At 38.3% G+C, this 24,402-nt stretch overlaps 1 protein-coding gene across 3 annotated transcripts in view; it reads right to left on the bottom strand.

Annotated features, from left to right (window-relative positions):
• Intu (inturned planar cell polarity protein) overlaps positions 1-24,402 on the bottom strand; it is a 101,153-nt gene that overhangs the window by 10,121 nt on the left and 66,630 nt on the right. For 2 of the 3 annotated variants that reach the window (XM_074041146.1, XM_074041147.1), the window contains exons 9-14: positions 22,058-22,108; positions 16,285-16,338; positions 11,993-12,055; positions 10,980-11,201; positions 9,725-10,204; positions 8,427-8,524 (exon numbers count right to left, since the gene is read on the bottom strand). In XM_074041146.1, the coding sequence (XP_073897247.1) occupies positions 8,427-8,524; positions 9,725-10,204; positions 10,980-11,201; positions 11,993-12,055; positions 16,285-16,338; positions 22,058-22,108 (968 nt within the window). The remainder of the gene's footprint in view (positions 1-8,426; positions 8,525-9,724; positions 10,205-10,979; positions 11,202-11,992; positions 12,056-16,284; positions 16,339-22,057; positions 22,109-24,402) is intronic. The other variant, XM_020156180.2, reaches the window with a different exon arrangement.

Genomic DNA, 24,402 nt, shown 5'->3' with positions numbered 1-24,402 from the left:
TTTTGTTGAAGAGGCTGTCTTTTCTCCATTGTATATTTTTAGCAACTTTGTCAAAGATAAGTTGGTTGTACTTGTGTGGCTTCATATCCGGGTCCTCTATTCTGTTCCACTGGTCTTCATGTCTGTTTTTGTGCCAGTACCATGCTGTTTTTATTGCTATTGCTTTGTAATATAGTTTGATGTTGGGTATTGTGATACCTCCAGCGTTGTTCTTTTTGCTGAATATTGCCTTGGTTATTCGTGGTCTCTTGTGTTTCCAAATAAATTTAACCATAGATTTTTCAATCTCTTTGATGAATGTAACTGGGATTTTGATGGGAATTGCATTACACATGTAGATTGCTTTTGGGAGTACAGCCATTTTTACTATGTTGATTCTACCAATCCATGAGCATGGGAGATCTCTCCACTTTCTATAGTCTTCTTCAATCTCTTTCTTCATGAGTTTATAGTTTTCCTCATAGAGGTCATTCACATCATTTGTTAAGTTTACTCCTAGGTATCTGGGCTTTTTTTGAGGCTACTGTAAATGGAATTGTTTTTATACATTCTAAGTTTGTTCATTATTAGTGTATAGAAATGCTAATGATTTTTCTATGTTGATTTTATATCCTGCTACCTTGCTATACCTGTTGATGGTGTCTAGGAGCTTTTGAGTAGAGTTTCTTGGGTCTTTAAGGTATAGGATGATATCGTCTGCAAATAGGGATATTTTGAGTTTCTTTACCTATTTGTATTTCTTTTATTCCTTCTTCTTGCCTAATTGCTCTGGCTAGGAATTCCAGTACTATGTTGATAGTGGGCATCCTTGTCTCTTTCCTGATTTTAGAGGGAATGGTTTCAGTTTTTCTCCATTAAGTATAATGCTGGCTGTAGGTTTGTCATATAGCTTTTATAATGTTGAGGTACTTTCCTTCTATTCCTAGTTTTCTTAGAGCTTTTATCATGAAATGGTGTTGGATCTTATCAAAGGCTTTTCCTCCATCTATTGAGATGATCAAGTGGTTTTTGTCTTTGCTTCTGTTAATGTGCTGTGTTACATTTATTGATTTGCATATGTTGAACCACCCCTGCATTCCTGGGAAGAAGCCAACTTGGTCATATGCAATGATCTTTTTATTGTGTTGTTGAATTCAGTTTGCCATTATTTTTTTGAGGATTTTTGCATCAATGTTCATTAAGGAGATTGGCCTATAGTTCTTCTTTTTGGAGGTGTCTTTGCCTGGTTTTGGGATAAGTGTAATACTGGCTTCATAAAATGTGTTTGGCAGTTTTCCTTCCCTTTCTATTTTGTGGAACAGTTTAAGGAGGGTTGGTATCAGTTCTTTAAAGGTCTGATAGAATTCAGCAGAGAATCCATCAGGTCCTGGACTTTTGTTTTTGAGGAGACTCTTGATTGCTGCTTCAATTTCATTTTGTGTTATAGATCTATTCAGGTGATTAATTTCCTCTTGGTTCAGTTTTAGATGATCATATGTATCTAGAAATCTGTCCATTTCTTTTAGATTTTCAAATTTATTTGAATATAGGTTCTCGAAGTAGTCTCTGATGATTTCCTGGACTTCCATGGTGTCTGTAGTTATCTCCCCTTTTGCATTCTTGATTTTACTGATTTGGGTTTTTTCTCTCCTCATTTTAGTCAGGTTTGCCAGGGGTCTATCAATCTTGTTTATATTTTCAAAGAACCAACTTTTTGTTTCATTAATTCTTTGTATGGTTTTTTTTTTGGTTTCTATTTCGTTGATTTCAGCTCTTATTTTTATTATCTCTCTCCTTCTATTTGTTTTGGGATTTGCTTGTTCTTGTTTTTCTAGGAGTTTGAGATGTATCATTAGGTCATTGATTTGAGATCTTTCAGTCTTTTTAATATATGCACTCATGGGTATAAACTTTCCTCTCAGGACTACCTTTGCTATGTCCCATAGGTTCTGGTAGGTTGTGTTTTCATTTTCATTGATTTCCAGGAACCTTTTAATTTACTCTTTTATTTCATCAATGACCCATTGTTCATTAAGCAATGAGTTGGTCAGTTTCCAGCTGCTTGCATGTTTTTTGTCTTTATTTTTGTTGTTGAGTTCTAGTTTTCATGCACTGTGATGAGATAGAATGCATGGTATAATTTCTATTTTCTTGTATTTGCTCAGGCTTGCTTTGTGCCCTAGGATATGATCTATTTTGGAGAAGGTTCTGTGGGCTGCTGAGAAAAATGTATATTGTGTAGAAGTTGGATGAAATGTTCTGTAGACATCAACTAGGTCCATTTGATCATGGTATGTTTTAGATCTAGGATTTCTTTATTGATTTTTTTGTTTGGATGATCTATCTATTGATGATAATGGGGTGTTAAAGTCTCCCACAACCACTGTGTTGGAGTTAATATATGCTTTTAGGTCTTTCAGGGTATGTTTGATGAAATTGGGTGCGTTGACATTGGGTGCACATAGGTTGATAATTCTTATTTCCTTTTGGTCTATTTCCCCTTTTATTAGTATGGAATGTCCTTCTTTATCTCGTTTGGTCAATGTAAGTTTGAAGTCTACTTTGTCCGAGACAAGTATTGCTACTCCTCCCTGTTTTGGGGGGCCATTGGCTTGGTAAATCTTCTTCCAGCCTTTCATCCTAAGCCTATGCTTATTTCTATTGATGAGATGGGTTCCTGTAAGCAACAAATGGTTGGATCTTCCTTTTTAATCCAGTTTGTCAAATGGTGCTTTTTGATGGAGGAGTTAAGTCCGTTAACATTAAGTGTTAGTACTGATAGGTATGTGATGATTCCTGTCATTTAGTTGTCTTAGTTGTTTGAGGGTTTGATTGTGTGTAGCTAAATCGATGTTACTCTCTACTTTCTTGCTCTTTCTTTTCCTGTAGTTTGGCACTGCGTGCCCTTTCATGGTTATGTTGGGTTTCACTTTCTGTGTGCAGAATCTCTTGAAGAATCTTTTGTAGTGATGGCTTTGTGGTCATATATTGTTCTAGTTTCTGCTTATCATGGAAGACTTTTATTGCTCCACCTATTTTGAAAAATTTCTGTTATTATTTTGTTGAATATATTATGCATTCCTTTTGCTTGCTTCAGTGCCCATGATTCTCAGGTTTGGTCTTTTGATGGAGTCATTCTTGCATTTTCTTTTCACAGGTCTTGAGTTGTTTAACTAATAGTTCTTTGGTTTTTCCTTTAATTACCATTTCATCTTTGAGTTCTGAGATTCTGTCTTCTGCTTGTTCTAGTCTACCGGTTGGCCCTCCATTTTGTTTTGCATTTCTGATTCATTCTTTTTTCTGAGGTTTTCCATATCCTGAGTTGTTTCCTCTTTAATATTGTCTATTTTCATCCTGAGTTCATTTATCTCTTTATCATCTTCTTTCTGTTTCACTTTGGTGTTTATACAGTGCTTCTATAGTTTCTTTTATTTGTTCTTGTGCTTTCTCAAATTCTCTATTTTTGTTGTCTTGGAATTTCTTGAGTGTCTCCTGCACATTTTGGTTGACCATATCCAGTATCATCTCTATAAAATTCTCACTGATTACTTGCAGGATTTCTTCTTTCAGAGTGTTCTTGTGGGCTTCATTGGGTTCTTTGGCACAGTTTATCTTCATTTTATTGGAGTCTGGATCTGGGCATCTGTTTTCTTCATTTCCCTCTGGTTCCTGTACTACTTTATTATTGGGGGGGAAATGGTTTCCCTCCTTTTTCCGCCTTCCCATCATTTCCCTTGCTACTGTTACTGTCCCTGTACTGTGTATAATTCAGTATTGTCTAGTTTGTAATAGTAACAATGATGATATCTAAAATGGAAGGGTGAGAGGAGAGGGAAAACAAAAAAGGTAAAGAAAAAGGAAAACAAAACAAAAAACAGAGCCAAAGAAATAAACAGGGAAAGATAGTGTATTGATCAACAGTGAGCTAAACAGGCATTAGAGAGACAGAGAGAGGATAAAAAAAATTCCCCAAGTTCAAATGCAATAAAATTTCAGTCTTAATAGTTTTGGTGTTAGTCCTTCAGCATCAAGTCCTGGTGTTGGTGTCTGAGTAGTAGTTCTGTTGTTGTCTCATCAAAGGGGAAAAAAAATATCCCAAGTTCAAACGCAATGCAGTTTCAGTTTTAACAGTTTTGGTGTTAATCCTTCAGCATTAAGTCCTGGTGTTGGTGTTTCAGTAGTAGTTCTGATGTCTCATCAAAGGAAAAAAAAAAAAGGAGTCTGGAGACAGCTTTGTGAATGTCTATCTGAGGCTGCAGCTCACCTGCTGCCTACTGTCAGCCAGTTGCTGCTGCAGGCTTTATTTATTGCAGATCTTAGGAATGAGCTTTACACTCACCTAGCCCTGCAGGCTATGTTTATTTAGAGTTCTCCTGTAGCATGCCCCTTTTGTTTTCTACAGTATACAGCCCTACCTGCCTGTTGCAATCGCAGTCCTTTTTTATTTAGAGTTCACGTGGGGAGGTGCCCCTCCCCCACTCTCCAGTGGAGAGTGCCACACACTTTAGCTGGTGTTAGATGCCTTCCCCTCTCCAAGCCCACTGGGGGAGGCGGCACCACACCCACTTTCTCCAGTCAGCTTATTTACAGTTCTGTGAGGGAGTGCCCCTCCCCCACTCTCCAGAGCTCAGGGTACCCCACCTTCTTTGCTACCTGTCTTTTTTTTTTTCAGCTGCTTGTTTATTATTTAGGTTTTATTTTTTTCTTTTTTCCCTGGGCAGGGGGCCAGTCTGTCCAGGGGGCTATGCTGATTTGTCCCAGGGAGTACTGTGTGCTGCTTATTTGCTCACCTGGTGGTCCCCCAAGCAGGTTAGGAGCTGGCGTCTGGCGGTGTGGGAGTCCTCCTGGTTTCTCCATTTAACATGGCGTGGGGATGCTATGCGTGGGCTGGGGGTGTGGAGGTGTCGGAGTTTTGCCTCTTCTTGGTGGTTTTTCCTGCCAGGTGTATATCCAGCATCTTTCCAAGAGTTTACTTTAGGAAGCACACTTTCTACTTCCTCTCTCTATTCGTCATATTGGAATCCTGCCATCTTTTTCTTAACTGATGATGTTTGTGCAGAAAATGTTAAAAGGGTCGTTGATGTGAATGGATCGGACATCTGACGGTGTCTGAGCTTTTGGGAGATTGGGGCCAGATCATCCTTTCTTGCACCTTCTGAATGCCCAAGAAAAAGTAGATCCTGAGTTAGAAGCTTGTCCTTTCATTCAGCAGGATTGAGTCCACATGCTGTCTCCTATGATAATAGTCCTAAATAAAGTCTTCCTTTGATGTTTAACTCATGCAGTTTTCACTTTCACATTAACATTGAGAGTCTAAGCAGTCTCAGGTCCTCCCTCAGTCTACCCCAGTGTGGTTCACAGCAGCCTTGGAGGAACCAACTAAACACATTTAAGTCAGTAGCATTTAAGTCTTTCACCATGGCATTAAAGTTGATAGTCTTGAATAATATAAAATTATTATTATATATATAATATATTCTATATATTATAGAATATTACTATTCTATAATACTTTGGCAGTAAGTGGCAGTATTCCACCTCTTCTTGTGATTACAATCTTCCTGTGTCCTATATTCTCTTATAATTTTCATTTTTCCTTTCTTTCCCATATTTTCCTCCCTATTTTATCTCAGCAAGGTCAGCAGAAGTTGTAAATCCTGCTTAGAACTACCAGTAGGAAGAAAGGTTAAAGAACAATAGTAATGATAAGAAAGAATAATACAGAAGTTACAATACCAAATGTTCTCTGTGTGCCAGGGTGGGTGCTTTCAAGAACTTTACTTTTAATTTTCATAATGACCTTGTAAGATATTAAATATTATTATTCTCATTTTAACCATGAGACAACTAAGGTTCAGTGGACATGGATTAATTAGATTAAGGTCACATAGCCAGGTGGCAGAGCTTAGCTGACTCTGGAGCTTGCTCTTCCTGTACCTTGTTTTTTTCTGTCCACTGCCAATCAAAATATCAGGACAGCAGTTCCCCATCTGCAACTCAAACATTCAGTTTGCCCATTCTAATTCTGCTGTGATAAAGGCTCTCTATATTAAAAAACAAAAACCTTCAGTTCAGTTGATTGTTTTTCCCTAGCTTTAAACACAGAAAGCAAGGAAAAAGTTGTTAGCCTAGATACTACCTTGATCATTTTCACTAATTAAGTTCCTGTTAAAATGTTAATCTGTCTAGATAGCATGAGTTGAATAAATTTATCAGTGAGACTAGCCATAAGAGAGGGAAGGAAAACATCCACAACATCAGGCAGCTGGAACAACTGGTGGCTGCTATCTTTTAAGCAATAAAAACAAATCATCAAGATGAGAAGAATTATATAATGACTCAAAAAGGATCATTTTAATCTAGAGGTCTTCAAATTCAAGAAAAATACAGAACAGAAATTATTCCTAAAACAATAACTGTTGATAAGATTCTTTTGAGTGGTGGTTAGAATCAACATTTTTGTTATATTTATTTTTTTTCTCTCAAAAATGAACCACAACACAATGAGCAAGTTTAGCTCTTGAAAAATGGTGTATATTAACTGGAAGTTAAAAAAAAAATCAACCAAGCAATTACCTAATAGGAAGACAAAAGATTTGTACAAAAAAGTCTATTAGGTTAAATGTGCTCTTTAGAAAGGTCACTCCAGCACTAGAAAATGGATGCAGGTTCGGCTGGAAGTTGGGAGGCTACAGCAGTGAAACCAGGGAAGGAAAATGGGAGTTTGAACCAATGTGGTATCAGTTGGGGTTGAATGGCCTCAAGGTCTACTGCAATGCAGAAAGACAGGACTTGGTTACTAAATGAAATGTCTAGTGTGTGTATGCATACAAAAATTTATATAGGTACAATTTCAATATGTACACATAATTTTAATACATATTTTTATTTTATAAAATGTGTACACACAAGTTAGTATAATATATTAATTACATACTGTTTTAAAATGAGCTACACAGTGTACTTCACAGACATCTTTCCATGTCAATAATGAGAAGAAAGGCACATCTCTGGCACGTTATACCATATGTGAGCTTGTTTAAGCTACTGAATTAAAGAAAACTTTCCCTTTACTAGAGATATTGCCAAAACAACATACATATTTACAAAATATGGTGTGTAAGCAATAAAATTCCAGAACAGTAGTTCTTTTAAATGGAAGACTAGGGCTTTTTGAAGGTGCTTTAGGGTTCCACAGAAAGCTTCAGATTTTTTTTTTAAACAACTATTAAAAACTTAAACATTCATATGTAGAAGCATTAAATACCGAGTTTTAGGGTTGGAGGCATGGCTCAAATGGTAGAGTACCTGCCTCGCAGGTGTGAAGCCCTGAGTTCAAACCCTAGTACCGTCACCAAAAAAAAACAAACAAAAACACCTCCCACAAATTTTAACACATTAGATTTCCAAAGCTTAATTTTATGCAGATACATTAGGTTTTTTTAATCTTAACTTCAGAAAAAAAGCATTTCTTGAGAACTCAGTGACATGCTTGAACTTATTATAAAATATTTCAATGATTAAGAATGTGATAGCTATATACTCGTGTGTGTGTAGTGTGTCAGAATTCTATTTCTACAGGTCTAGTTGCTTAAGTAAAAGTGTGCAGTTGAGTCTGTTATACCAACTGATCCCATACATGACACCAAAATTAAATACCAGGCAAGACTCAAGCAGACTTGCTTGTCAACCACATAATTGCACAAGAAGTGAATATGTAACATCTCATATTATAATAATTATAGATAGTTTAAAGTGCTAAACATTCCCTCCTCACTCAGTTCCTTTTACCTCAGAATGCCCTACCCAATGTAACTGAAGTTTTGCCTATTTGTCATAGGACCAATTGCTAGGGTACACACTCTGAGCAAGAGATACACAGAGGGGAGAAATAGCTGTGGGGCATGTGATTGAAGCAGGACTGAACAGAGGGAGAAGCTGAACTGTGCTGCAGTTTCAACAGAGGTCTCAGCAGACACCACTAGAACTGTGAGGCTTGGATGGCCTTTCAGAGTTGTCTTGACTTTAGGAAGGGACCAAGTCTTCATACTCACTCATCTGTGAGTCATTATAAGTGGGGTACTCTCAAGAGAGGAACCCAGCTGTGAGCCCTTAGCAGCCTGTCATCCTCAAGCACTGGGAATGTGTACCCTGCGATGAGGACTCAGTATTCACCAGAAAGCCATACAAAAGAGAGATAAAAGGGGAGTTTTGTATTTTGAAATATTACTTTGGGTGTTTTTTTAATCTCCTATGAATATGGTCATTTTCTTAAATGTGTAATAATGAAACATTACAGATATACTATAGTTATTACTTCAAATTTGTAAGATATGTCATATTTACATTTGTTGAATCATCTTTATGATATTGTATTTTCTCATTTCAAAACTTCCTCAAAGACAATGAGTCTAAGTGAAAAAGAATAGTAGAAGGAAGTTTCTTACTTCATTGTGTCATATATTTCCAATTCTTTTTCTGAAAGGTCCTTTTTCAGATTTCCCAGATGAAATAGATTTGGAAGATTAGACTTCTTTTTAGTGATCTGAAAAACAGTTAACATCATTTTATATCTAAGAATAGAATCAAAGACCAGGAAGCATTATAAAATTAAAAACCCTTCTAAAAGAACTACTTACTGCAATGCTTCATTTAAATTTTTTTATACTAACTTGTACCTTGTGGCTTATTATCCTTTGTTAACAAGAATTCCCAGGGCCATGTCATGGGAGGGCATGAAGGTGTTCCTTGAAACTTCCTACAGCCATTACCAGAACATAAGTATGTATGCTCACTTGTCTGCATTATTCTATCTCTCTGTGTAGTGTAGCCTTTAACCCAATAAACATTTGTTGAATTGGTGAATCTTAAATCAGTTTCTCTTGGGAGCTATTTATGTCTTTGAAATTCTTAAATCTATCTAAATCCTCTTAAGACTGTATTTCCTACCAATTTCACTAACAAAGATAGTGAGCACAGTTACAGTATGAGCACTTTCTAAATACATTTCACTTATGGCTCTGAAACTGTCTTGTGGTTTGGACTTAGGAGTCTGAGTCTGAGTTATTTATGCCATGTGAGTCAGAAGCTCATTTTTATCAGTACCTCTTCTCAGATTCTACCTTCTGTATGCCTTGTCTGGCATCACCTCCATCCATTGAGATAGCAAGTTTCAAAATGTTTTGGAAGACAACGGCATCATTAGAATAAGTACAAAGTTTCCAAGGATGATTACTTTATTGTTCATTAGGATATTTTATGGTATATTCATGGAAAAAAATGTAAGAAAAATGGTAACCTGAAAAATGAACATCCTCTGCTTTATAGCTGCATTTTGAATCTTTGAGACATTCACAAGTGCATATAAAAAAAGTTATCTATAAAAAGTAGACTCTCTCTCTCTCACTCACTCTCTTGCTCTCAGTTCTGGTCTCTTTTTGTTTCTACTGAACATTAAACTGGCTATTCAGTCAGGTCAGCCCTGAAAATGCACTATTGGTAGGATGTTCTGTTATCAGTATCAATACAGAAGAAAAACTGATAGCCGTGAACAGCAACATTTACGAGTTTCTTTACCTCTAAGTACTAGATGTTAAGAGGTTCCTATCTTTCTCTTTTTGGTTCTAAATCTTTGGTTTGGCAACGATGACTAAAACCACCACAATTTCAAGTGAGGAATGATCCAGTGTTAAGAAATTCCCTTGTAATTATCTCCCACAATGCACACACTTGAGTGAACACACACCTTAACCAAGGCTCCACTTTCTTCCGAACCATTGGAGCCCTGAGGTTCTCTTTGCTTACATGCTGCATCCAGTGCAGTGTGCAGATTAAGGCTAACACCTTCTCCACTTTCACAACCATAGTCAGCTCCTCCACTGCTTCGGGAGGGACTCGGCTTCCGTGTCTTTAAGGAATAGTCACCAAAAAGGGTTCTTCTGCATGTTGGAGAGGTTGCTGCTTTGGAAGTACCTTGTAGCCTACTGAGGACAGGAGAAGTGGCCAAATCTGCTATTTCACGTGGTCCAGCAAGGAACCAGTCAGCACAGGACAAACAGGGTCCTGGAGAAGATGCTATCTGTTCATCAATGAGGGAATCTACTCCTTTCAGCTGATGAAGAGTTGTTTTGACCTGATCCACATATATACAGTCTGGGCCAGGATTCCCAACAGCCTTGGATGCACAGCCTCCAGCTTCTAATAGTACACATAACACATAATGTCTCTAGAAAAGAAAGTTAATATAGGTTTAGCTACCATGGAAATATTTATGTATAATATGTAAAATTTGTAAATACTAAGACAAATGGGCACATGGCATGATCATAGGATGATTATTAAAAATTTCTCCTTCCCTTTCCTTCTTGATTCTTAACAAAGATTCTTTTTTTTTAATGGTACCAAGGTTTGAACTCAAGGCCTTATGCTTGCTAGATGGGCATTCTACCACTTGAGCCATTCTGCCAGCCCTTATCAAAGCAATTAATCCTGGTTGAAAACAACCTCAACCACTTCTCTTATAGATGGAATCCGTGAGACAACGTTCAAAGAAACCTCAACTATTAGAAGTTCTTATATTTACAATTACATATTTATTCTACTTCTGACTCTACATTCTTTTTCTAAGATAGGGTCTCATTTTGGTAGCCTAGGCTGGTGTCAAACTCATGATCCTCCTGCCTCTGCCTCCCATGCCTAGCTTGACTCTGTATTTTTTCTTGTGACTATTTCTATTTCCTAAAATATTCCAATGGATAAAACCACTAAAGGAAGGGGTACAAAAGATCTTCAGAACCTGCCAAAATCTTATCCTGGATTTTATCAGTATTTGTTCAGGAGGTGTAAATGGATGTAAAAGACAAAGAATAAAGGGGCACCTAACATGTTCTTGAACGGTGGTATTTGATATACTTCTTTATGGGCATGTTTGTTTGTATATTGATTTAGACAGTAAATAGATGGCAAAACTCCCTGGAGTAATTAACTCCAGGCAAACTTACCAATCCAACTATTAGTAAAAAATATCTCCCTTCAGGTTCCTGGAAGACTTCAGTGTTTGAGTCTGTGGAAGGCTGGAGGTGACGCTGAGGAAATACTTCTCTCCATATTATCAACTGACCAATTCTTTGTTTTGCTGCTAAAGGCAGCAGGCAATAGTGGCGACAGTAAACAGCAATATCAATAAGATCGTCTTTAGGCAAATGACTGCATATCAAATAACCCTTGAATTTAACCACACAAAGAGCAGACGTCAACTAATAAGACAAAGCAATCATTCTCTGTTTCTGAGAGTTTTAGAAATACTTCTATAGTTGGCTTAAAATCCAGTTTGAAGTGCAATAGATTAAGATATAACAAAGAAAAATTATTTTTCTGAGGTCGAGATCAAATGATAATGTAAGGTAAACTTTAACACAAAGCAAGATCACCTTTGTGCAGAATTACCCTGCATGTTTGACTAAATAACAGAAAAACTGAATTCCGAAAATGGAAAGTGGAAAAGTTGGAGTTGAGTCAGGAAGAGACTTCTTTTTCACTTTGTACCCTTCTGAGTCTCTGATTCTTTGTTAGATATGTTATAAACAGTGTTTAAAGATACTTTTTAAATGAAAACATTTAAATTCATTTGATACCTAATTTGTTTTACATGGAGGTTAATATTTTAAGATTTACTTAAAAGATGCAAGGGTACTTCTCAAGATAGTATAAAAAATACACTACTGCAAAAGGAAATTAAGAAAGTGCTGCTCTTTTCTCTCACACACTTGGTTCTTTCATATTGTTTCTCTTTTACACATTTGCAAATCCCTTAGAATATAATAAAACCAGAAATATTCATTTGTTTATAAATGTAGAGGTACAGGTCTAATTTTAGGATCTTAATTTGATGGTATGTACACTCTAAGGAAAGAGATAAATGTATTTTTCATGTGTGTAAAAATTTAAGAAAATTTACTTTAGGTTTGTGTGTACGGCAGTTAGATATTTATAAAAATTTCAAGCTTTAACTTACCTTATAAAATAGAGAAGATCCCAAAATTGTATATAGCCGTCTCATGTCATAGTAATCCTCAGACTAGAGGGAAAAAATTCACAGTGGATTTATGTTACAGTGTGTGTGTGAGATAAAAAGATCCTAGCTCAGCTACAATAGTTAAAATGGCAATTATATTCTTCAGTAACAACTTTTCATAGTGCTTTCTTTAGAATCAATAGAGTATTAGGCTGAAATATAATATGAATATATATCTATTTGACTGAGAACAACCTTATCTTTGTAACTTTGATTCTTAAAAAATATTGTTGATTAGAGACATCTAGGAATGGAATAAAAAATTTGTTATTCCATGAGAGAATGATGAGATAAACATGTTAAAGAGAAAAAGCTTCTATTACATACCATCTAAAATATCCAATATTATCATATACTAGTTTTGAAAGCACAAATTGGTACAACCTATCTGTGGGCAACTGAATGGTATGTAAACAAATTAAATATGTATACTCTTTGAGTAATTCCATTAGAGTTCTATAGGATATGCAACTGAATCAAGACTTTTGTATAAAAGTTAATAGTAGACTTATTTGGAATATGAAAAAATTAGAGATAATGTGAAGCTCAGTAATGGGGGAAAGATCAACTAAATTAGATGTGTTATATCAGAGAACATTATACAGCTATATAAAAATAAGGTTGATCTTTATAAGCAAGCCTAAAAGATTTTAGGATATATTGCTTAACAAAGAATGCAAGCTGCAGAACAGAATGTTGCTAGATCTGATTTTTGTTAAACATAGCACCCTGCCCCAAATATAAACATTTGTGTATATGCATGCATGTTGGGTTTTGTGTGGGAATGTACATAGATAGAAAAATACATTCCAAACTATAGAGCAGTCATTACATCAGGAATGGGAGTAGGGGAGAGGGACAGGGGAGGACATGTGCTTCTAATAACCATGCTTACATCTTCACTTAATGTACATTTATTGATCTTATAATTAACCTAAAGAAGAAGAAAAACTGGAATTAACCTAAATATCCCACAATTGGGGAATTGTGATACATCCATATAATGCAATACTACTCAGCCACAAAAATGACTGAACAAGCTGGATACCAGGGCCATGCCTGGAATCCCAACTACTTAGGAGGTGGAGATTGCAATCAGAGGCTATCCCTAGGCCAAAAGTATGAGACCTTATCTGAAAAAACAATTGAAGCAAAAAGGGCTGGAGGTGTGGCTCAAGTGGTAGAACCCTTGTCTGGCAAACACAAGACCTTGAGTTCAAACTCCAGTACCACCAAAAAAATCCATAACCCCAAACCAGCAACAACAACAAAAAATTCCCAGTAGTCAGGAAGCTAAGGCAGAAGGATCATAAGTTCCAGTCCAGCCTGAGCTACATAGCAGGACCTGTCTCAACAAAACCAACCAAAAAAAAAGGATAGAACTGTCTCTCAAGGTTATGCTGAGTGAAAGAAGTCAGACACAAAAATTTACCTATTATGGATTCAATACATATGACATCTTGGAAAAGACAGATGCACTGGAACAGAAAACAAATCAGTGGTTGCTAGGGGCAGAGGTAGGAAGAGGGGTTGACTATAAAGGAGCAATTCACTAACAGTAAATTATACCTTAATAACTTTTTAAAACTAAAGAACACAATGTTAGGCCATAATTAAATTTCACAGAAAGTTTACAGTATGTTCTTTTTTTCATTTTTATTAACTTAAATTTCACTGTGACCCCTTCTGTGAGTTTTGACAAATACAGCCGGCTAAATACAACCAAAATCAAGAAACAGAACAGCTCTATGAACACCTTCCCCACCCCATTTCTTTCCTGAGTAGTTATTCCATTGCCTAGATATACCACAATTTCTTTGTTTATTCATTTGTTGACAGATGTTTGAGTGTTGAGTTGTTTTCAGTTTTTTTCTATAAGAATGATTTGTAGATCGGCTTTTGTTTTACATATACTTTCATCTCTCTTGAGTAAATAGGAATAAGATCTCTGAATTATATGGTAGGTTTACATTTAAGTGACTAAGAAGTTGTACTGTTTTACATTCTCAATTTATCAATTTTGGGGGGATTGTGTTTTTGATGTCATAGCCAAAGAGCCTGATCCTTTTCTGAGCAGAGAAGATATTGTTAGTTCCCTGCTCATAGGAGCTAATTATACTATTCTCTTTTTATATATACTATAAATTTCTGTATAAATGTTCTCTTCAGAAGTAACTTGGAAGTGAAGGGTTGGATTATCATTGGTTGGTTTATATCATTTCATCCATAAATTCTTCAGGATCTATCTATCTATAAAATGGAAAAAAATCTTTTAAAAAAACATAACCATATTATCAATTAAGATTATGCTCATCTAACATCCAATCATCAGAATTTACATTTCCTTGACTGTCACATAGATGTTTTATTAATTAATTAACTTCGTAAGAGACAGGTCTCATTATGAAGCTCAGGCTGACTTCTTGAGTGCTTGGATCACAGGTGTGTGCTAATACACCTGGTTCACAGATGTTTTCAAAATTCTTAAAGCTGCTGAACTCACCATAAGAAGAGGACTAAGGTAGAGAGGAGAAAAATGGAGGAGATGAACCAATTCAGAATACAATACATATATAGATGGAAATGTTATAATGAAACGCTGTACAGGTATCTTAAACAAAGAAAAATACCTTTTTTTTAAACCTCAGGAAGGTAAAACAGGTCCTGTCTGGGGGTTGGTACTAGTGGGAGGGGGAAGATATAAAGAAAGGGTGTAGGAGGTTGAATATGGTGGAAATATTATGTATTCATGTATGAAAATGGAAAAAATGAGACCTGCTGAAACTGTTCTATGGAAGGATAAAGGAGAATGATAGAGGTGAAGTTAGCTAAGATATATTGTAAGCACTTTTGTAAATGTCATAATGTAATAATAATATAATAATTAAAAAAAAAAAGGTTGTTTGAATCAGGGTCCAAGAAAGACCATCTACTGTATTTGGCTGATATGTTTAAGGCTCTTAGAACTGACAGGTCCTCTCAAGCTCTCTCCCCTCTCACCTCTGCATCACTCCACCTTTTTCTGATTAATTTGTTGAAGAAACTATCCTATCATTTTTCCCAGTCTGGATTTTGCTGACTGAAACTTCCCTTTCCCAAACAGGTTCATTTAATATGTTGCCTTTTCAGTGGTACTTTCTGTAAATAGGAAACCATATAGGTAAGTCTGAAAAGTTAAAAACTCCAGGGGGACCCAGTCTAGGGACTCCCATCTTTTTTTCAGTTTTACCACCAGGAGTCTGACAAGGTTGTCAAAGTAAATTCTGGAGAAGAATCCCCCCAAGCATCTTTTATAGGCGATTTGTGCTTCCATCAGCAACCACGTACAACCTGGCTGTCTTTCTTTTAGGGATATTAATAGTTACTGATCTCTATTGCTTCACTGGGTGCAAACACCATATAGTGATATTCTAATTCTATCCTTCTTCTTCTTCTTCTTTTTTTTTTTCTTTTGGTGGTACTGGGGTTTGAGCTTAGGGCTTCATGCTTGCTAGGCAGGCACTTTACCAGCCCTTTTTGCTTTAGTTATTTTTCAGACAGGGTCTCGCATTTTTGCCTGCAGCCAGCCTCAGACTGATATCCTCCTTCCCACCTATGCTTCCTGAATAGTTAGGATTATAGATGTGTACCACCATGCATACCTTATTGGTTGAGATGGAGGAGTCGTACTAATTTTTTTGCCCAGGCTGGCCTCAAACCACAATCTTCCTGATCTCTGCTTCCAGAGCAGATGGGATTATAGGCATGCACCACCACACACCGCTCCCTATTCTTCCCACCCCCGTTATTACTATGTTTTTTTTTTTGATGGGCATTACTAGGGTTTGAACTCAGGGCCTAATGCTTGCTAGGCAGGTCCTCTGCCACTTGAGCCATTCCACCAGCCCTTTTTTTTAATGTTGGGTATTTTTGAGATTGGGTCTTGTGAATTATTTGCCTGGGCTGGCCTGGCACTTCTATCCTCCTGATCTCTGCCTTCCAAGCAACTAGGATTACAGATATGAGCCACAGGGCCTGGCCCATTTTTAAACTCTTAATATACATTGTGTAACAAATATTTTTAACTGAGTAGAAAAATCTTAAGGCAAGAAAAATAGATTTTCTCAGTGTCAGAACAAAGGCTTAATGTCATGTATTTCAAGAGTCCAGTTGGTAAATATTTCTAATAATGACTGGTTTACAAGATAAGAATTCAATATTGAGCCTTTCTTAAAATACCCTCCTCTTCTTACCAGTTCTGTGAAATCTGCGGCCTCCAGGTTACTTAATATTGAGTCTAATTCCACCTATGTTAAGAGAAAAAAAGACTAATATGAACATTTGACTCATATTAATTATTATTTACTAACAGCCATGTAAAAAGTGCTTAGTAGCTAGATGACTGAGTATTTTTCTCCTTTACATTGCTTAAGAAATGTCTCAGAATGGAAGATCTTGTTTTTAAGCTTTGTAATTATAAAACATTAATTTATTTAACATATGGGCATTTTTCAGCTAAATCTTACTGCAAAATAGTCTTTACCCTGTGTACAATGCAAAACAATTTGTGAGGTTAAATACCTGCTTTCTAGTTTTAATTTAAAATTTTTTAAGCCATCAAATTTCTTAAATAAAATAAAAATCAACATTAATGTAGCCAACCTATTTTTAGTTACTTTTGTTTTTCCACTTCCTGTGTATTTCTCAATAGGTGGATTCTTAGAAAATATTAACATTCTTCCATATCTCTCTCGTAGACACAGTGTTTTGAATAAAAGGGTTGTCAATCTTTATTCATAGATTAAAACATAAAGGCAAGAGCTCCCTTGGAATCTGGCACAGTTTAACTACTCGACAGAGTTATTGGAAAAAAATCTTTGACATAGGATTTGACTTTTGTTTCTAGGGAAACTGCCTGAACCTTTCACTGAAGCATTTGAAATTTAAACAGTAAATTTAATCTGTAATGCATATATGTATAATACATATATATATGAATACACAAATTGAAAACTATAGGCACCTGAGCATGTAGCATACATAGTATATGTGAATAAGCATCCTTTCTTGTCTTTAAAGGCCAAGGCATTCTCTGCAGAACCCTTTCACACACTGGGTTTTACTGAGGTTACAAAAGTTTTTGGAACATTAGTCATGTCTTTCAATGGTTTTCACACAGTGTGACTTATTACTCATTTGTGACCTACGTTTTTCTGCATCTAGCAAATACTTCCACCTAAAATTTGCCAGATATGTTAACTCACAAACATTTTTTACTACAATTGAAATTAAGCTCCTTAATATTTTCCATTAGAATATATATAGTCAATAAAACCTACTACTCTAAAACAGTGGGAAATCTGAAAGAGAAACAGAGCATTTAAGTTCTTTGTTTTGGCTGGCAAAAAAAAATTGGGGGGAGGGGAGTTTTGATTTCTGCTTACACATGTAAATAGTTTGAAGTTGTCACTCCATCCTAACAACTGAAAAACTAAACAGAGTTGGGCACCTAGCTACTTGGGAAGCTGAGATTGGGAGGATCTCAGCTGGAGGCAAATAATTCATGAGATCCCTCCAAAATAACCAGAGCAAAATGGTCTAGAGCTGTGGTTCAGGTGCCTGCTTTGCAAGTGCAAAGCCCTACAAACCCTAGGTCCACCCAAAAACAAAAGCAAAAAGTAACAGAACAAAAAGTCAAAAACTCTTCTTGGACTTATAAGAGAGGTAAAGACACAGCAAACTGCTGTCCTCAAGAATAGAGAGACAGATGAATTTAGGCTTTCCAGAACAGACTTATGAGCAGAGACTGCTAATACAACCAGTGTTAAAGCAGGAAAACCTGGCCTGTAATTGACAAATCACCAGAGGATTCAAGTGGGCATATCTAAGAGATAAAAACTATAAGGGCACCCACCCAGTCCTCAGGAGTCCCCACGTTTTTGTGTTTTACCACCAAGAACTTGATGGCGTTGTCACAGTAAATACTGGAGAAAAGTCCCCTGGTGCCACTAGCAGGGAGAGTTGAAAATGCTTCTTAACAAAGCTTGTGCCCAGGAGAAAACTAGCTAACTGTAGCCTAACCCACTTGGGTATTACCAGCACAATTGACCTGGGGAAGAAATTATCCACTTATAGTCAGCAACAGCCTTCTACAATGGAGGAGAAAAACATTTTAACCTGTGTGGGAGAACTGAAATACCCAACTCAAGAGGAGAGAAAAAAACAAACAAAAACCCCAAATACCTGTGAAGTCTGCAATCTAAAACCTTGAAAGCTCAGACTGATAAGATCAAAACAATGTTTCCTTTCCCCTCACACCTTACCACTACACTACTATGGCCTATGTATAACAGTTCCTTTATGTGGTATACATGTTCTGCTATCAAGAAAAAAATTACAAAGCATATCAAAAGGAAAAAAAAATTTGGAGAGACAAAGCAAGTGTCAGAACAAGACATGGGAGGTATGTTAGGATTAAGTGCCTGGAAATTTAAAACAATTATGATTAAGACATCATGCAAAAAAAAGGTGGGCAATGCAACCAGAGAAGGAAATCCTGAGAACCAAGAGAAAGGCTAGAGATCAAAACCACTGTAACAGAACTGAATGAGTTTGGTGGGCTTATTAGTACAATTGAATATTGCTGAGGAAAGAATCCTTGAGCAGTACTGTTACTTGAAAGTGGACTTGATTAGTTGTAAATGTGTATTTCAAACTCTAGAGCAATGACTAAAAATAGTAAAAGGAAAAAAGAGAATCATGCTAACAAGGAGGAGAAACAATGAAATACTAAATTAAAACCACAAAAGCCAGAAAAAGAATGGAAGACAAAGAAAAAGGGCAGCAAAAAGAAAGTAGTAACAAGTAATGGTGTGACATTAATCCAGTCACACCAATAATCACACATGGGTCAAAGATGAATGCTCAAGAAAAATTTAAAAATTTAGCAGCACTGGTCTGAAACCCAAGGGCTTGTACATGCAGGGTAAGTACTATACTGCTAAGTCATGTCCCCAATCCTTAAAAACTATTTTGAACTAAGTAAAAATGGCATCACAACTCACCAAAATTTGTGTGATACAGCAAAAGCAGTACTCAAAGGAAATTTTATGAATGCATATATCAGAAAAGAAGAAAGATGTCGGGCTGCCGGACAAGTGGTAGAGTGTTTGCCTAGCAAGTGTGAAGCCTTGAGTTCAAACCCAGTACTACCACAAAAAAAAGTTATATTGACAATCTAAGTTTCCACCATAGGAGACTAGAAAAAGAAGAGCAAATTAAATACATTTATTTATTGAATTAAATAAACAGAAGAAAACAAATAATAAAAATTGGAGGGAGCACTGTTTTCTCGCTCTCTCCCTTGTTGGAGTGAGCAAGCGTTCTCTCAGTCCCGGTTATTATTGAACCTAACTGGGGCTAAATGGAGGCAACTGGAGATTCAGAAAAGATACAGACAAACAGACAGAAAATGGGGTCAAGAGTGTTGGGTGCTCTGGTGGAAACACACTGTTGGCAATAATGGCGCCAATAGGTTTCGTTTCTTACTGCATCCTTAAGTTTCTGTTTCCCAGGGTGACGGTCCTGCCTCAAGTCTGGCTTGAATTCGCCTTCTGCCCCAACCTCCAATCAGCTTGAACCATAAGATCCTAACCAATCAGATCATGCTGAGTCTCACTGAGGGGTATTTAAGCCCCTGCTCGTCTCTCTCTCGCTCTCTTGGCTCTCTCCCTCTCCCACCCGGCAATAAACAATCTCTTGGCCAGATCATTCCTCTCTACATGGTCACTTTGGGGCCTACATTTGGTGCCATGACTCAGATCGGGTTTCCCTGCTAATCCTGGTGGGACCCCGATTCCGACTCACCCCACGACCACCCTGAGGATGTGACTGGCCAGGACTCATCCTCCCAATTGCCCTTGCTCGCATCCAACACCGGACATCCTTTAGTGAGTCCACATACCCTTCTTGGGCTCCCTTTGCGGTCTCTCCCTTGGGTGTCTCTGGGGTTTGAGCGTTTCCCCTGTTTGGCTATCTCTGGGGCTCAGATGGTAGAGGGGTTCCCTTCCCTCTCATCCTCGGCTTGGGTTTATTTTTGTCGTCGGTCTCAGAGACCTCTCTTTGAAAAGCCTGGCACCAGGTGACCCATAGCCCTCAGACCTTTGGCCTTGCACGCCACTAGAACTCAGTGACGACTGATTTTCGTGTGCCTTGTGCTGTTCGTGGATATGTGAGACGCGCCGGGATGCCCCACAATTCATAATATCCTCCCATTGTTGCCCTCGGGGACTGGGTCCCACAATGGAGGCCTCTACGTCCTCTTTGCCGTCTGACTCTCCACTGAGATGCCTCCTCAATAATTTAGACACCTTGGGTTAGAGCCCAGATACAAAACCAAAAATTTGATCCGCCTTTGCACTCAAATTTGGTTCACTTATCCTTTAGACAACCAAAGTTACTGCCCCTTTTCGGGTCTTTAGATCCCAATCTCCTGTGGGACCTATATAACTACTGTGAGCAATTGGGATGATGGGGAGAGATTCCATATGTCCAAGCTTTTCATACCTCCGTCTAAATCTGGCTCTCTGCACCACTTGCAAGCCAAAACATGTACTTCAAACCTTCCCTCTGTACTTTCTGTTCCCCTGCGCAGATTCTATCAGCCTGTAAATCAGTTTCTAAATCAGCAAATTCCTCTCCAAACCTCCTCCTTCCCCATGTAAGCAGACTTCTTGCACTGCTTACCATACCTATCTCTTCCTACATTCCTGAAAAACTTTCCCTGTCATGTAGTTAAGCAAGCCACTCCTTGCCAATTCTGGCCTCAAGGTGGTTCCAGCTGTGGGAGAGCTCATGCTCCCTTCCTGCATGCTGAGACCAAGCCCCGGATTTATTCAGGTACCACTCATGCTACATTGGTGGAATCCTATTTGATTATGGCATCTGACGACTGCTTCTCTTACCCGCCCCCCCCCCATCTAATGTCCCTTTTTCCTGAGACAGCAACCAGAGAGTGGAGGTTTCGTTTTGCTGAAAGCGTGCCAGTACCAGTCAATAGGAGTGACCTTGAGACACAGGTGATGGCTAATCCCTCAGGCGTGTGTCATGCCTCCAGGCTCTGCCTTCCCCTCCCTTACCTAAGATGTCAGCACACCTTTTCTGCCTCCTCCATGGTCTCACCACGTGTCCTTTGTCTCTGTCTGCCTTCCCCTCCTTGGGCTTACTGGGACCCTGCCTCCCATGAAAAACCTGTAGCATGGTACTTATGACTTAAGTTATTCCAAATAGTTTGCCAGGCCTCTGAATCTAAAGTAACTTTAAGTCCGCTGCTTTACAAAAGTGCTTACAAAACTGCAGCTGCCACACTCACGCTGTAACTCCACCCCAACAAGGGGAGGAAAGAAAGCAAACAGGCACACCTGTGCACAGGATGCCGGCTTCTGAACACAGCAAAAACGCCTGCCATAGCTAAGAAAATCCATAGAGAGGACCCAGTACATCCTGGGCCGCCAGCCACACGTGGCGATGGCTGCAGCCCACCACCACTTTCCCTAGAATAAACACGTGCAGAGCACACAGGAAGGGGGGAGGGGTCACAGGCCGCAGGATCAGGCTTAGGCAGACAGGGTCATTTGTCCCAGCTGTGTGTGGAGGGAGTGGCGCCTTGCACAAGTCCTGCTCTAGCCCCACCTCACATCTCGGGGCATCAGACTCAGCCCTTGTAAGCCAATTGTTAGCTCAAGGGCATAGTTCCAGAAATAACAAAATGACATTACTGTGGAGCAATGAAGCCATGGTGTCTGTTATCTTTTTCTGTCCTGTTAGTAAGGTCCCAGACATACAGACATAGCTATAAATAGAGTCCTGTTAGTAAGGTCCCAGACATACAGACATAGCTATAAATACAGACATGGCTAGCTATATTACTTGGCTTAATGACATTTTCCGTTCAGCCACAGTCTGAGTTTTTTACGATTATCTGAGGCTGACTGTTAGAAATTTATCTTTGAGGAGAACCTCTCTCACCTGTGACTCTGAGTCCACCGTGGTATGCTTTCTGATAGCGTCCTTAAGATGCTGTAGAAAGGTAAGAGGATTTTTTTCTTTTTAGGTTGTTGCTATAAAGTAAAGTTGTTATTTTACATTGACACCTGACACTCTGGAGAGCAGGTCTCTGAACTGTTCTGGGCCTCAGTTTCCTCACTTGAAGAATGAGGGGGTCTGGTCTAGGTTAAACTACATTTTTCTACTGTGAGATGGCTGAAGTGACATTAATGCCACTTACCTTCTTTACCATTTTTATTTTTTTTAGTAATACTGGGGAATTGAAACCAGGGTTTTGCACATGCTGGGCAGACATTCTCCCACTGAGCTACTTCCTCAAATATTATTATTTTTTTTTTTCACTTTGGCTGTACTGGGCTTGAACTCAGGACTTTATGCTTGTAAAGAGGCACTCTACTGCTTGAGCCATATACTCATTTCTCATTAGACTCTTATCTAATGAGATAAGAGTCTGGTCTAGTAGAAGCATAATATCCTTTCATGTCAGTTGAAAGGTTTGGATCACAGAGATAAAGGCTTGAATGTATTTGTCTGGGCATCAGTACAGCTGTTTAGATGTTTAAATTTCCCTTAGCTCTGATAACTGGAAGGGGACATACGACTTGCCCTCTTCCTACCATTGTCTGTTGAAGAGGGAAGTACTTGTTAAGAGGTTCTGAGTATTGGAGTGGCTTAGAAGGTAGAATTTGTATAGGGGACCTCAGTTTACTTTTTTTTTACTTTTATAGAAAAGGTTTAATTGGAGTATGGTATTGTAATTTAAGGAACCCTGTGAAGGCCACTTCTGTTTGTCACCCAAGGCATACTCAGGCTGCCCCTAAAAGATTTTTAGGGTCATGTCAAACTAAAATCAAATGCTCTATGTCTATGAAATAACAAGGTTATCTTAATATTGTTCTGCTCTTAGTAACATCTACAAAAAACCATTACAGAGAAAGATTTTATAAAAGAAATTATTTGTGTTTTCTGCTGATCTTGTCAAGCTTTAAGTACTACTAAATCAGAGTTCATTTACATATTTGCTTATGTGTCTTAAATGACTACCTTGTGACAGTGTTATCTAAATATGGTACAAACATTTAAAAGGTTAAAAGTGTCAATTTATATAAAATAATGAGCTAAAGCTCTCTTTTATCCAAGAGTGTTACATTTAAATCCTGACAGCCCCTGCCTCCCACAGGTCACCTACCTAGGTGTGGCCTTAAAGGGACAGACTCATTCCCTGAGTCATAAATGCATCAATCCAATCTTCCGTTTCCCAACTCCCATACCATAAGACAGCTTACAGCTTTCCTTGCAGTTATAGGATTTTGCAGAATTTAGATCCCTAGGTATGTAGTCCCTGAACAGACACCTTTTTATGCTCCTCCTAATATTCCTATTTGGGTCTTAGATAATGTATGGCCACCCATTTCTCTTAGAAAAACTTGCCTCCAACAGACTCTGCTCCTCTGGCTGACTACCTGCCTTCTCAGGGAACTTCTCAGAGAGCATGCAAACCAGATCCTGCCCCACCCTATAACAATTTCTGTTAAACCAGGGCATCTTGTTCTCCAAAAAGGATCTTCTACCTTCTCCATTGGGACTTTGATGGACCAGTCCCCATCTGGTCATTCTCATGACACCCACTACTGTTAAGCTCAATGGGTTCCCCCAATGGCGGCACCACTCAAGAAACAATTAGAAAAATGGAGAAGGGAATTGGAGGACTCTTGAAATTGTCTAGGGTACAACATTTCACAGTGGTTCTCCTGGCCAATGCCCATCCTAATGCCTATGTTTCTTGCTCTCCCATTCTTAAGCTTCCTCCCTTGTGTCATACTACATGTCTGCTATTGCTAATCAAAAATTTAACCAGTTGTACCTCCAGGGACACCAACCTCTCTAAAACCATCCAGTGGACTGCTCTGAGGGCCCCCACCAGGACACAGGAGCCTGAGGATCCTGCCCCATACAACGCCCCCTGCCAGCAGATCTCATTGCTTGGCTCTTACCCCTCCTTGGACCTATATTCATGCTGATTGCCTTTTGCACCCTCCTACCTTGTCTGTTAAAATTTCTACAAACCCAGGTCAACAAAATCTCTAACCAAACCTTTAACCAGCTTCTCCTTCAAGGATACCAACCCCTGAAAACACAACCAGAGGACACCTATAATGGACCTACCAGGACACCGGGTTATAAACATCAAGACCCCTCACAGAACACCTGCTTCAATTCCTCAACTCCCTACACGAAGATGGATGGCTAATACCTGCCATATGGAGTCCAGAGGATTGGCTCGAGACTCTTTACGACCTGTGGCT

The sequence above is a fragment of the Castor canadensis genome, chromosome 9 (genome assembly GCF_047511655.1).
Source record: "Castor canadensis chromosome 9, mCasCan1.hap1v2, whole genome shotgun sequence".
Taxonomy (NCBI): domain Eukaryota; kingdom Metazoa; phylum Chordata; class Mammalia; order Rodentia; family Castoridae; genus Castor; species Castor canadensis.
Note: the sequence above shows the minus strand (reverse complement) of the source record. Positions and strands in the feature narration are given on the sequence as shown.